The sequence below is a fragment of the Zymoseptoria tritici genome, chromosome 2 (genome assembly GCF_000219625.1).
Source record: "Zymoseptoria tritici IPO323 chromosome 2, whole genome shotgun sequence".
NCBI classification, from domain to species: domain Eukaryota; kingdom Fungi; phylum Ascomycota; class Dothideomycetes; order Mycosphaerellales; family Mycosphaerellaceae; genus Zymoseptoria; species Zymoseptoria tritici.
Genome location: NC_018217.1, coordinates 1,684,545 through 1,699,431, shown reverse-complemented (window position 1 = coordinate 1,699,431; position 14,887 = coordinate 1,684,545). Strand labels below are relative to the sequence as shown.

General features: G+C 40.6%; 1 protein-coding gene across 1 annotated transcript; it reads right to left on the bottom strand.

Moving 5' to 3' along the window:
• Positions 1–5,865: 5,865 nt before the first annotated feature.
• MYCGRDRAFT_31124 (uncharacterized protein) lies at positions 5,866–6,024 on the bottom strand (the record flags this gene model as incomplete). Its single annotated transcript, XM_003854878.1, has 1 exon — positions 5,866–6,024. A coding segment is annotated over one exon (159 nt), but the record flags the coding sequence as incomplete, so codon positions are not given.
• Positions 6,025–14,887: the final 8,863 nt, after the last annotated feature.

Below are 14,887 nucleotides of genomic sequence, written 5' to 3'. Positions count from 1 at the left end.
TAGTCTAATAACTCCTAATCCTTAGGGATTTGTGTTGTGCTATAACTAGACTCCTCTTAGCTAAATATTAAGCTCTAATAAGGCAGAGATAAAGCAGTAGTTAGTAGTATAGCATCCTGTGTATGTTCTCCTTAAAATCCCTTCTTCCCTAATAGAAACTAACATTCTCCTAGGCTTTAAGTTAAGATTCTAGGGAAATTAGCTTAGTCTTTTAGTAGTAGTTCTAGGGGGGTAGGCTGCAGGTTCTAGGATATGCTCTAATGCTTTTGGGTTTTTATAGAAAAGTTTTCCTTTAGCTAGGTGTTTTTCTTATAGTTTCTTAGATGCTTTTGTAGAGGTGTGTAGTTGCCTCCTTTCCTTTATACAGATAAGAATAAAATAAGTGTTCTAAGTATTATGCTTCTTAGTTTTGTAACAAATAAAATAGTATAATTCTAGGGAGGGAATCCTTCTTAGGTAGGAATGTAGGTACTAAGGCATAAATTTAAGAGCAATTTCCCTCTTCTTATTAAGGGCTAGTTAGTCTAGTAGTATAATTTCTAACTACAAATTAGAAGGTTACAGGTTTAATTCCTGTATTAGCCTCTTATTTCGTGCGACTATGTTAGGATGTGTTCCTCTTATGCTCGCACAAGATGCTCTTTTTAGTAGACGCCTACATTAGAGGATAGTGTTTAGGGATTTTGGTTTTGTTAGACAGTTTGTAAGCTGCATGTCTGTCCTTACAAACTCTACCTTAATACTCCCCTTATTATGTTGCTCTCTGCAGTAATAGTTCCTAAGAGAGACATGTCTTAATCTTTTAGAGTTAGCATAGTTTTCTATAAGGCTAATAGCTAATTAATTGTCTACTTTAATAAGGATAGTAGAAATGCTTTTGGCCTAGGTAAAGGGCTGGAGCTTATTAATAAGATTCCTTACCTAATTTACTTCTCTTGTTACCTTAGTAAGAGAGAGGTACTCTACCTTAGTGCTAGACAGCACTACTTCTTTCTGCAGTTAAGATCTCTAGACAACTAGGCCTCCTGCAATTTTAAAGAGCATTCCTAAGGTAGACCTAGATGTGCTAGGATTACTAGCAAAGTTAGAGTCTAAGAATACTTTAATCTAAATTTGCTCCTTAGTTTTCCTGTATATAAGGTACTTGTTAATTGTGCCTGCAATATATCTTTAGATGTATTTAGCTGCCTAAACATGCAAAGGTCCTAGGTTCTAAAGGAACCTTGCATAGTAGTTAACAGCAAAACTAATGTCTGGTCTAGTATAGTTTAATAGATGTTGTAGTTCCCTAATAATCTTATTAAAGAGATTATAGTCCTCCTTTGTTCCCTTATCCTAGAGGGGTTTAAGGAGGGTGTTAAGGGGGTACTTAACACTCTTTGCATTGCTAAGACTATGTCCTTGAAGTTTGTCTTTAGAATAGTGTTCCTAAGAGACAGATATAGAGCTATCTTTCCCTTCCTTTAGGTAAAGTCTAAGAAAGACATTAGTATTAACAACCTTAATTGTGTACTTCTGCTCTAATCCCTTAATTAGCTTGTTAATCTTATAGTCTAACTGTCTAAAGATCTAGAAGTTATCTACATAAAGGAGAATAAGGATGCCTTTCCCTTAAAAGAGGCAAGTATCGCTAATAGTTCTTGTTAGACTAAGCTTTTAGAGAGTGTCTATAGTATCGTAGTGCTAGAGAGCAGCTGCCTGCTTAAGCCTATATAGTCCTTTCTTAACATATATAATGTACTTGTGGGCATCTTTCTTAAAGAGATAAGCTCCCTCTAGTAGCTTAATAAAGATCTGCTTATCTAGGTTTAGATTTAGGAATGTAGTCTTAACATTAACTTGTCTCCTCTTCTAGCTAAAGTTAACTAAGAGGGATAGAAGTATTCTCCCTGTTGCAGCTCTTAGGGTAGGAGCAAAGGTATTAATATAGTTAAGTCCCTTCCTTTGTGTAAATCCCCTAGCTGTCTATCTAGCCTTGTACTTCTCTATAGTTCTATCTAGGAGCACCTTAATCTTAAAGACCTATTTCTCTATAAGAGGGACTCTCCTCTTAGGGAGGGTGCTAATAAGTTTCTATTTAAGGCATCCTGTAGACTTAAGTAACTTAGCTTCCTTAATAATAGCTTTCTCCTATTCCTTGTAGTTAGATCTAGAGAGAGCTTCCTTAACTGTCTTAGGATTAGACAGATTAGGATTTGTTGCTTTAAGTCCTATCTTCTAGATCTTGCTGTAGTCTTTTCTTACAACTAATCTTCTACTTCTTAAGAGTCTAAATATGCCTAAGCTTTTAGGACTTGCTTTATTGCCTAATTTCTTAGGTCTCTTAGGGCTTCTCCCTGCTTTCCTCTTTCCTGTAATATAAATGTCTAGGAAGAGAGTTATAGCATAATCTTAAAGGTCTTCCCTTTTAGGGCAATCCTCTACTAATGCTTAATGTTGTAGCTGTGTTAATAAGGCATTAGCCTGCTCCTAGAATCCCTTAGGACTTCCTTAGAATCCCTTAGGACTTCCTGTTTCCTTAGAAATATGCTCCCCCTAAGCTAGCTAGGAGGCTTCTTTATGCTTAGTAGCCTCTAGCTAATTAGGCTTAGACTGCTTGTGTTAGTTATCCTAGGACTATATGTCCTAACCTAATGTTTGCTCCCCCTAAGATGTTAAAAGGGAGGCTTGGTTTCTCTTTCTCTGCATAGTATTAAATATGTTCTCTACTTCTTAAAGATAAGAAGTAGTAAGAGGTTAGGTATCTTGCCCTTAGGTATCCTAGCCCTAATCTTAATCCTTAGTGTAGATAGTATAGACTTCCTGTTCTGTAGTAATAGGTTGCATTAGTTGTAGGAAACTCTCCCCCTAGAAGTCTAGGGCAGCAGGTATTATGCTATATACCTTATCCTTATTATGTGTTATATAAGGAGAGGTTACAATCTTATGCTAAAACCTAGTAAGGGTAGATAGTTTAAACTTCTAAACTATATAGTTAGTTAAAGTGTTCTCCTAGAATCCTAGATTCTAGTATTTCTCTGCTCTAGGATAGAACTTCTATAAATTAGGTCTCCCTTAATTATGTAGATATGCTCTGCATCTAAATCTCCTAACCTTTGTTAGATTAATATATAGAGTTCTAGCATTAAGATCTTAATTAAATTCCTAAAGAGGAATCTTGTTAGTTAACAGGTATACTAGCCTGTTAGTAAGGAAGATTGCATATGCAACTGCAAAGCTCTAGAGAGGGAGAGGTAGGCTAGAGTTAATTATTATTGCTCTTGCCTTGTTAAGAATAACCTTGTTAGATAATTCTGCAATTCTATTCTGCTTAGGAGTATAGGGAGCTAAGAAATCCTATCTTAGTCCCTTATTCTCTGCAAATGTAATTAGATTATTGTTGTTAAACTCTCCTCCTCTATCTAAGAACTAGATCTTAACTATCTTTTTATACTAGTTAAATGTCTTAGTAGTCTATTTCTTAATAATTTGTGCAGCTTGTGATTTAAGCTTGTAGAAGATAGCCTATCTCCTTCTTAACTTTGCATTAGTAATTATAAGGATGTACTTGCATCTAAAGATGTCTAGTAGAAAGATTAGTCTTATAATGTTAATGTGGACCTTATCTAATAAGGATTAAGGTGTTAGTCTTAGAGTTCTTAACACTATTCTCTGTAACCTTGCAAGCTTGTATAGCTTATAGTGCTTAAGTGTAGATATGTTAATTTGCTTAAGTCCTTAGACTTAAGCCTTTATTGCACTAAGAATCTTGTTCCCTATATAGCCTAGTCTCTAGTGCTATCTTGTTATGTTAGCCTTAGGCATAGCAAAGGCTAGATAGGATATGTTCCTGTTAGTTGTAGAAGCAACTTTGGTACTCCCTTTAGGGAGAGAGACAGTTGTATTCTAAAGGATTAGAACATTATAAGTAGACTAAACCTTGCCTATCTTCTTATTATTCCTTAGAATGCATAAAGATAGCCTGTCTAGGTAGACCTTGCACTTTAGCTAGAGAGTCTCTGCTAAGATAAGGTTATAATTAGAGTTAGGAGAGTATAACACATCTTGCAAGGTAATGTTTAACTTATTCCCCTTGTACTTTATTATAATCCTTACACTTCCTAAGTATGTAACTATGCTTTGTCTAATAGCTTAAGAGAACCTAATTAGGGTTTCTAGGGGTTTAAGGTCTAAGAACTAGGACTTGTTGTTAAAGAAGTAGTATAATATACTAGAATCCTAGATAATAGTGTTACTCCTTTGTATTCTAGCGGCAGCAATTGCTGCTCCTGCAAATAAGCTGTCTAAATTAGAGCCTAAGCCTGTATTAGAAGAGGAGATAGGCTTAATTGCTGCAGCACCCTTTCCTCCCTTCTTGTTATGTCTCTTGCTCTTGTCTTAGGACTTCTTCTTATCCTTATTAGATCCTCCTTTTCCTCTATATACCTAGGACTTTAGGGCCTTATTAGGGTGCTTCTTAAAGTAGTCTGCATTTATGTAGATATAATAGGTATACTTAGTACACTAATTATTATCTACTGCAGCACCCCTAAATCCTCCTGCTGTCCTCTATGTCTGTAGAGGAGGTTCCTTAATTAATAAGGTAATTAGCTCTTTAAGAGTTGTGTTCTTAATGTAATAGGATTGTCTCTAGCTTCTTAGGTATTCTAGATAGTAGAGGCCCTAGATAAAGAACAGCCTAATCTGCTTATTACTAAAGGTAAGCTTTAAGACTAGAATACTCTTAGACCTAGAGTATTGTTCTATTATAGAGATGTACTTGTAATACTACTTTTAGAAGTCCTTATAGTACTTCTAAGTGTTTGTTCCTTAGATCTTAATATTACTAATTCTAAGAATCCTTAGGCTGTTATAAATGTTTATAGTTATAACAGGCCTGTAGGTAGCTGCAACAGTATTATATAGTTCCTTAGCTATCTTCTCTGTATCCCTAAAGTTAGGCCTTAGAGATTAGTTAATCCTTTTGCTAATAATCCCGTATGTAATTAGGTTATGCTTGTGCTAGACTTAGAGAGGAGTTAGTCTTAGTCTACTAGTTAGAATAGGTTCTGTTACTAGAGTATCCCCTCCTTCTTTTTAGGAAGGAGTTAGAGCCTAGGAGGATAAAGCAGTACTCTCCTTAGTTAATAGAGAGGGATATCTAACTTTAATTCCTAGCTTTAGTTAGGCAGGGTACTAGGGAATGTTATAAAAGACATAGCCTAATACCTCCTTGTCTATAAGGGCTGCTTTAAGCATCCTTAACTAGTCTAAGAAGTTGCTTCCCTTTCTTAGGACTTTATTCTCCTTCGTAGTCTTAAACTTATTAGCCTGCATTGCGGCTGTTATTGTAACTAGCTCTTTCTCGGCTCGCTAGTTAACTGTCTAAACAGTGTATAGTAAGGTTCTAGTAGCTGCGCTTAGAACAGACAATTCTTCCTTAAGTGTGCAGTAGTTACGCCGGGCTTATAACCTGTTGTAATTAGACTTAAGCTAAGTAGAAGAAGACCTCTAATTAGTAGGTATATATTGTTATGCAGAGAGAATCTTAAGTGTAAGATTCTTACTTTAGCTATCTGTGTGTGTAAATGCCTTGGCACTAGTTACGTGCACTTCACTAATGGTTAGTCTGATGATCCACAACAGGAATGAGGCCCGAGCCTCATTTTGCGACTGTCTTATGTAATCCCGTTCAATCGATTCATCTGAGCATCTGCGAGATCTGTGAGACGTGGTAGGAAGTCAATGGGCTTGAAATGTGTTGCAGTAACCATCGAAGATTCGATTTTCTGCCTCAAATGCGCTCGCCTTGATCTAATCCCACTTCTCATGCTGCTGAAGCTCCACGTTCATGTGATTCCCTCCAGCCTGCAAGCCCGAATCGTCTCTACGCTTGGCCCACTCATAAATAGCGCCAAAGTCCCGGCATACATGTTGGGTACTGTGATGCGCGATGTAGCCGTTGATCTCGGATATCCACTCAAAAGTTATTGGCGTAAGGTCGCTACCACACATGATTGCTTGGCGAAGGTAATCGATGCAGTGATCTAAAGATTGTTAGCAGCGAGCGATCACGAACGCTGGAGTGTCTGATGCTACCTGTGTGATTGCGCCGCTGCGGGAACTGGGCAAGCACGGAGGAGTCAAGGGCTGCCAGTTCGGTCTCCCAGAAACGGTCTCTGATCCATTTCTACCATCATGTTAGCAAGTGGCGGAGGACGGAGTGTGCTGAAACTTTCGTACAAGGCAGTGAAGCTGATGAAACACTTCCAGCTGTTCAAAAACACCAAAAACCTCGCTCAGGTTTACTTGAACCCTTAAAGCCTTAGGCACCGTTTTACTTGAAGGCTCGTTATTATTACATAACTCGCTCGTTTTAGTTAGTCTATATAGCTTAAGGGCCTCCGCCCTTATAAATAGGTATTATTCTTTTTCCGCTTTTTGATTATCTAGTAGCTAAGAGCACTTAAGGCGGCTCCTTAGCCGTCTTACCGGCTAGCTCTGCTACTTAAGGGTTAGAGCTAGCCGGATGCTCGATTTATTGCCTATTTAGCTAAACTAGCTTAAAACGACTCTAGTTTAATACCTCCTTAGATCTATAGACTATACCGGACTTTCTACTTAGACTATACACCTAACTAGAAGTACCGGGTTTTCTATAGCTAGGGGTCTTATATATAGCGATTTACTTAGCAGTGCTATATATGCTAGATTGCCAACTTCTACTTAAACGTTAATGCAAAACTCGTTTTGCCTTAAGTTTAAGACTTAAAGCATAGAATTACCGCACTTAAAACTAGTTACCTAAATACTTAAAGCGCGCTATATTTAAACACGACAATAGCTAGAGCTGCCTAGCTACTTAAGGAACTACAAGGAGGAAGTTATAACCCTTTAAGTTACCGGAAGTAATAATAATAGCAACTTAATTTAGTTCGATTAATAACCTATCCTACTAAGACAAGATGTCCGTTACTAGCTAAGCTAAAGGAACTACAAAGCTTCCTTCCTCCTACGACTTAAACCTAATAGTCGCTAAAGGAGAAAGGCTTAAGGAAGATAGGCAAGGCTATCTAAGCCTAATTAGCGAACTTAATCGCATTAAGGAACAAGGTAGCGATGCAGGGGCGGCACTATCTACTACTACTCGTCTCTTCCCTAAAGGAGATCCTTAGACGGATCCCCTAGCTCTACTTAGAGCTAATATTACCTTCCGAACTCCTACTTAACTAAGCCGACCTGCTACTACAAATGTAGGCTTAGGCCCTACTCGTTTTAGCGAGCATATAGCCGCCTTAAGGGAAATAGAGGAACATATTAATCGACTTAAAGCGGACGCTATCCGACTTTAGGCCGAGAACGCCCGCTTGTCCTAGGAGCCTATTCGAGCAGGATCTGCTAACAGGCCTATCCGGGGACTAAGCGAGCTAGGAGCCGTACGGTTTAAGCTATCCCTATATCGAGGAGATAACCCTAGACACGGCTTAAGTAACGATAAGGGACTAAGTCGTCCCTATCGCTATACGTCTAGAACACTAGGCAGGGATATAACTCCCCTTAATTCCTTAGATACTTCTATTAAGGCTTCCGTCCGGGTATTAGAACTATACTAGGGAGACACTCGAAACAACGCTGCTAATATCTAGGTTAGGTCTATAGAGCGTTATTTAAGGTCTTAGATTGCCCTAAGATAGAGGGGTATCCGCCTATCTAAAGCTAACCTTATCGAATTAGTAGGTAGCTAGATATAGCGTAACGCCCTTGCTTAGTAGGAGGAACAGGAAGAGACTTATAGGCTTAAAATTATTAAGGGAACCTATACCCTTAACTTAATACTTAGCAACCTCGTCTCCTATTTCTAAGATTATTATTACTAAGAGAAGCTCTAGAGATAATACCGAGCTCTTAAGCAAACAGGAGGTGTTATTACCTTCTATTATAAAATCCTCTTTGTAGCTCGTATACTTAAGCTAAGGCCTAATAACTTCTCTAATACTACTGTCTTCTTTAATAGGCTTAAGCTGTCGATTCGAGCGGAGCTTATTCGACATAAGCTTACCCCTTAAAAGGCTAGACTATAGGAGATTATAGACTAGGCTTAAGCTATCGACGTAGCTAACTAGGAGGTCGTAGATTCTTAAAGGGGCCTAAGAATAGATGCCCCTACCTTTAAGGAAAACCGCAATGCTCTTACTAGGAAGGCTTTTAAACTAAGAAAGGTAAACAAGACTACCGTAGAGTATATTGCCGCTGCCCTTAAATATATAGCTAACGACAATAGCTCTAAGCTACCGGCTTAGGAGTATTCCTTAAAGTGCTATAACTACGGAGTCGCCGGACACACCTAGTATTGCTATTAGAAGAAGCTTAAGCTAGACTTGTAGAAGAAGCAGGACGACTATAACAGACGTAAGGGGGGCTTAAGCAAGCTGACAAAAAAATAGACAGCAACTTAGATGCTAAGGATTCTAAGTCGTCTATTGCGTCGCCCTTATTACTTAGGATCCCTCCTAATGCTTAACTTAACTACCTTAACACTATAGGACCAAACCTTTTAGTTACCTCTAGACGCTTAGGTTTAAGTAAGCATTCTGTTAAGGCCAAGTTCCTGTTCGATACTAGGGCTACGCGTGTATACGTCTTACGAACGATCGCGGACTAGTTTCCGGAGGCTTAAGTAGCTATAGATTCCTAGACCGTAGTTCTGCCTAACGGCATAGTAATAGAGACAACCCTTAGGGTTAAGCTGCCTTACTAGCTGCGTAACTTTAAGGGGGAAATTACTGCCCGAGTACTTAATCTCGCTAATTACGAGGTAATCCTTAGCCTTAAATAGTTTAGGCAGTACTGCCCGACTATTAATTTCTTTACGAACAAGGTGTACTTATACGACAACGGTGTTAAGTATGCTATACTATGCTCTAGATACGCTCCTAACTTAAGGAGCGTTCTAGTAGATAAGGACCTCTGTTCCCTTAAGGAACTAGAGGCTTTACTTAACGTTAATCTCGACATGCCCTTATATCTCTTAAACATAGATAAATACTAGGAGCGGCAACAGGAGACAGAACGCGATCCTAAGGACGACCCTATGTCCCTTAAGGAAGACGACGTTCCTCCTTCCTTAAGTAAGGAACCTAGCTTAAGCCGCATTATCCTAGATAACAGGGATCTGTTTCGATCTTCCTTGCCTAATAAGCTACCGAAGGACCGGTTTATTATGCATTTAATCGACACTAGGGACTACAAGCCGATTAATTAACAGCCTTACTAGCTGTCTTATGCCTAATCGCTTAAATAGGAGTCTTAAATCGAGGAACTCTAGAAGCGTAGGTTAATTAACAAATCCTAATCGGCTTAGGGAAGCCCTGTATTACTTATACCTAAGCTAGGAGGGAAATAGCGAATATGCGTTAATTTTAGGGCTCTAAATAACGCTACTGTTAAGGATCGATTCCCCCTACCTTAGATTTCCGACTACTTAGATGCATTTTATAGTTTAAGGTACTTTACTAAGATTAACTTAACCTCCGGGTTCTAGCAATTAAAGGTAAAGGAAGAGGACTAGTACAAGACAGCGTTTAACACTCGCTAGGGCAAATACTACTTTAAGGTAATGCCCTTTGGCCTATATAATGCACCGGTAAGCTTCTAGAGCTTAATAAACGAAGCTCTAAGAACGTACCTTTACAAGATATATATAGTTTACTTAGACGACATCGTAATTTTCTCTAAGACCCTAGAGGAATACGAAGTCTACTTAAAGGAAGTCCTAGATGTCCTACGGTCTTAAGAGCTGTATTGCTCCCCTAAGAAATGTTATATTAGGGTTAAGGAATTCGACTTCTGTAGACATCGAGTAAGCTACAATTAAGTTAGGCCTATAGAAGATAAGATCTCTATTATTAGAGATTAGCTATAGCCGACTAACGCTTAAAAAGTGCGGCAGTTTATTAGGCTAGCTTCCTTCTACCGCAAGTACGTTAGAGACTTTACTAGGCACGCTACTCCGCTGTTAGACCTCCTTAAGGAAGATAACTTACTACTGCGTACTAAGAAGAAGCGCCCTATTAAGTAGACTGCCTAGTATGTTATCGCTTTTGCGAAGCTTAAGGAAGCCCTGTGCAGCGAGCTAGTACTAATTATGCTAGATACTAAGAAGCCCTTTATTATTAAAACGGATGTAAGTAAGTAGGCGCTTAGTGCAGTCCTGCATTAAGCTAACTCTAATAGGAAATTGCATCTAGTTACTTTCGAGGGCCGTAAGCTGCAAAGGGCAGAACTAAACTATCTAGTACACGAGAAGGAGCTCCTTACTATTAAGGAAGCCCTTCGAAAATAGAACTATTACATCGACAATAGGACTAAGACTTAAGTAATTACAGATTACTATAGCCTATAGTACCTAAAAACCTCGAAGACTCTAACTAAGCAACTTGTACGCTAGATTAAGGAGTTTTAAGCTTATAATATCGACATCCGCTACCGCAAGGGGAGTAAGGCTATAGTCCCTAATGCCCTCTCCCGCCGGCCGGACTTAATAGAAGGTACCCTAGCTAATATAGCCGGGGAGGGTTCTACATAGCCTAAGGATTAATTACTTAAACCCGCGGACTTCTTAACTGCTTTGCCTCGCTCCTTTAAGGAGAACGCTACAAGGGGGACGATTATACGAGGATTCTCTAAGCGTAAGGTAGTTAATAGAGTAATCTATTTTAAAACTATAAGGGAGATGCCCGGGAACAAGAAGCTAAGCCGCTTAATTAAAAAGAAGGTGTTAGATCTTGTTCTTAAGGACGACCTCCTGTATTATCGCGAGGCTAATAGAAGCCTTGTACCCTACGTAGATCCGGAATTCCGGTAGGACTTCCTTAAACGCTGCTATAATAACTATAGGCACTTCGCACTGCCCGGCGTCTGCAGTATTCTTCGAGCGAGGGGCTAGTAGTAGTTACTTAAACAGGATGTTTATAACTACGCTTCTACTTGCCCTTAGTGTTAAGCTACGAAGAAGAAGTCCCGGAGTCCCCTATAGGAGCCGCGATTCTACTAAGCTAATTCTAAGCTTAAGCTATTTAAGCGCTAGGCGATTAATATTATCGGTCCGATGCCTATTATACTTAATAGTAATAGGTACATTATTACAGCCGTAGATTATGCTACTAGTTAGCCGGTTGTAAGGGCTACCTCGAATTAAGAAACCGAGACGGTTGCTCGTTTTGTTTAAGAAGAGATCTATACGAACTTTAGACCCCTAAGGGAAGTCCTTAGTAATAATAGATCTAACTTTATAAGCAAGGCGTTTAATATCCTTATAAATATCCTTTAAGCTAACTATAGGCTAACGACGCCCTACTATCCCCGTACGAACGGGAAGGTTAAAGCCTTAAACGGTGTTCTCGGCCGGATCCTCTCTAAGATGTGCTATAGTAAAAGCGTGCACGCTTAAGACTTGTACCTTCCTAAGGCGCTGTATTTAAGCCGAATCCGGGCCTAGTCCGGTTATAGATACAGCCCCTTCTTCCTCTTATTCGGCTAGCAACCCCGAATACTTAAGGATTATCCGTACCTACGTCCGATATAGCTTAAGCCCGAGGATCCTAAATCTAGGTATTAAGTAATACAGAACGCTAGGACGATTGCCGTAGAAAAGCTGCTTACAAAAGTAGTAAGAGCCGGCGCTATTAGTAGATACACCTTTAAGGAGACTAATAGCAAGTTCATCGAGGGAGACTTTGTTCTTGTCTTAAATAAGACTAAGACGAAGCTCTAGCCGACCTTCGTAGGTCCCTTTAAGATAATTAAGCGAAGCTAGCTTAGTACGTATACCTTAGAATCCTACGACGGGTCTATAGTTAAGTATTAGGTGCATAGTAATCGCCTAATCCGCGCTAACTGCACTAGTTTTAGGGACTAGCAGAAGCGCTATAGACAGGAGATTTTACTTAAGGCCGCTAGCTAGGAGTTTAAGGACTCCTTACGTAATAATCTTATACTTAATCTACGCTTAAGTTTCTCTACTCTAGCGACTATTCCTAAACAGAAGTAGGACAAGTTATCTTTATAGTAGCTTAAACGGTTAGGAGCCCTTCGATTCCTTTTAGGGGAGGGCAAACCTTTAGATTCCTTAAAAACTAACGATTAGCTAAAGTTTTAGTATAAGCTTAAACTCGCTACTAATAAGATCCGAAGGAAGCATAGGGACGTTTTACGCGCGAATCGAGATAATACTAAGGAGGTAGAGAAACTTAAGGCTACTCTCGAAAAGAAACGTCTTAGGGAGCTGAAGAAGTTAGCACCCTTAAGTCAGCCGGTTATATATCCGGTAAATGTAGTAGCAACATTAAGGGAAGACGCTTAAGTTAACCCTATTATAGTAACTGTTCCTGTCCCTACGGAGCCTGTTGTAGAAGAAACGGAAGAGGAACTACTTGTAATCCCTTCCGAGCTCTAGGAGACTCTACTTAGACCCTAAGGGGAGTCGGGTAATAACTGTCACATCTGCCTCCGCCGAATACCGACAATCGGCATCTAATCCCCTGCCTTAGCGGCATATGCACCCCTAGGCCGGCGACGAGGAACACCTGTACGCGGTGCCGGCTACGAACCTGCGATACTATCGCAGAGCCAAGTTTCCTCCGGAGGATTGGAGAGGCCGTCGATCCCTCTTCCCTTACAACAATAACACGACCTAGAGGCACGCCTCCCCTCGAAAACACAAGCTACAGAACAATAGCACGATTCGAACGAATAGCTCTCTACGCTACGAACAAGAAGAAGAAGAAGAAGAAGAAGAAGAGGCAGTCCACTCTGTCCTATACGCGCACCTCCTCGAAATCCGAATCGAAATCGCATGTCCCTTCTCTAGTAGAGACGTCGTTGCCCTCGAAAGGAAGCATACATGCACTTTAAAGAGCTAGAACTCGGTGGAATCTACAACTCTGCGATTAACCTGCGTAGCTGTATGCGTTTAGAAGCGGTATACAGTTCTACAAAGGCATATTAAGGACAAGAGAAAGAGACAGCGGGTTAGATAGCTGCTTGCGTAGCTGCTTGCATAGCAGCTACGTCGCTCCTGCACTGCTTTTTGCACTGCAATGCATTTCCTCTCTCTCTCTCTTTCGAATTCGTAGCGTGCGTGCAAAGCGGAAGGATCCGCTGAAAATTCTGCAAAAAGCTTAGCGCGAAAATTCTACAGCCCTAGGCTGCAACACTCGTTTAATTTCCTTTGTCTTGCGCTGTTTTGAAGTCCTTCGGCAGATTCTGCTTGCAGGTCCTGCCTTAGGCACGGGGTTTCCCCTAAGGTCAAAGAATACCAAAGAATCTAATTGTAACTAGATCTACTGCTTTGCCTTTAGGGCAAAGCCGTCCTACATAGTCTTAGACTCCAAAAGGACGTAAATGGAACAAACAAACAAACAAACAACAAACAACATATGCACCCCTACTAGGGCCTTTTAAGCTCGTTTGAGCTAGATTGCGCCTGTAGTATAAGGATACGTAGAATCTCCTCCTTCCGAGAGAGTATCGAATCGAGTCTGTTCTAAAGTAATTTATACTACTACTCTATTCTTAACTGCACCTTTTACATACGATTCGATCTACCCTATAGCACGACGAATTACTTCCGAGATAGCTTCGTCTCGTCCCGGCCTATTAGGGAGCAAGAGCACCCGTCGCCGTACGAACGAACCCGCTAACGACCCGGAGACTATAGAAACCTCTACTTAGACTGCCGTTAGCGACGACGAAGACACCGAAGGCGGGCCTAAAAACCCGGAAGAACCTATCGGGCATTAGGATGCCGCTAACGAGGGCGAAGAAGAACCGGAGAACCCTCTATAGGAAGAAGACACTCTACCTAAGGAAGAAGAAGACGACATTAATAAACAAATCCGTAAGGAAGAGGCCGCTACCGCCAGACAGGAGCGCCTCCTCTAGCTTAGCCTTCTCTAGGCACGTAACAAGGCTATAAGGGACCGTATTGCCTAGGTACAGAACGGATCTATCCCTACTATCCTACCCGATACCCTAGTTTAGCTATCTATCCCTAAGAACGCGCTCCTAAAGGCCCGGAATCCCTACATCTTCGAGGGAAAGAACCGCGCCGACTAGGAATAGTAGCAGGAAGACATTAACCGAGCAATTAACTAGGCTAGCATAGCTACCGACGAAGAAAAGATAAAATTCGCTAAAGAATAGATAGCAAGACCCTAAAAGCAGCACTAGAAGTACTACCTTCTCGACAAGGCACCTATTCGGCTAATATAGAGCGATATGCAGCTTATAATGCTAGATTCTATAGGTACAAAAGACGAACGCACCTAAAGAGCTATAGATAATATTAAAGAGGCTAAATAGGGCGACAGGACCCTAACCGGGCTAATAAACTACCTAAAAGAATAGTAGGATAAGATCGGTTGCACCGACATTCCTAGGATAATCTATAAATTTAAGGGAGCTCTTACCCCGGCGGTTAGAAACAGGCTCGAACAGAGCTAAGTTACCCTTACGACCCTTGTAGATGCGGAGGAACAAGCTAATATATCGTACCGACAGATACAGGAATTTAACAAAAAGCGCTTAGCGAAGACTTCCGTCGACGAGACTAACAGAAGGCGCCTAAACAAAAACAACAAGCCCCCGAGTAGGCCGAAAAGGGCTAAAACCCCCCCGAAGGCAGCTAATAAGGAGAAGTCGGCTACTACCTGCTAGATATGTAGCAAAGAGGGCTACCGGCGCTAGGAATGCCCTAATAAGGACTAGTTAGGAAAAGGGAGAGCCTGTAGTAGATCTCCTCTAACCGCTACAGGTTAAGTCTAGTACTTAGAGGCCTAAAGAAAGGCTACCGAGCTAAGAGGAATTCCCTAAACTACAGGGGAAGGGCTAATACGCCTTAAAGTAGAGA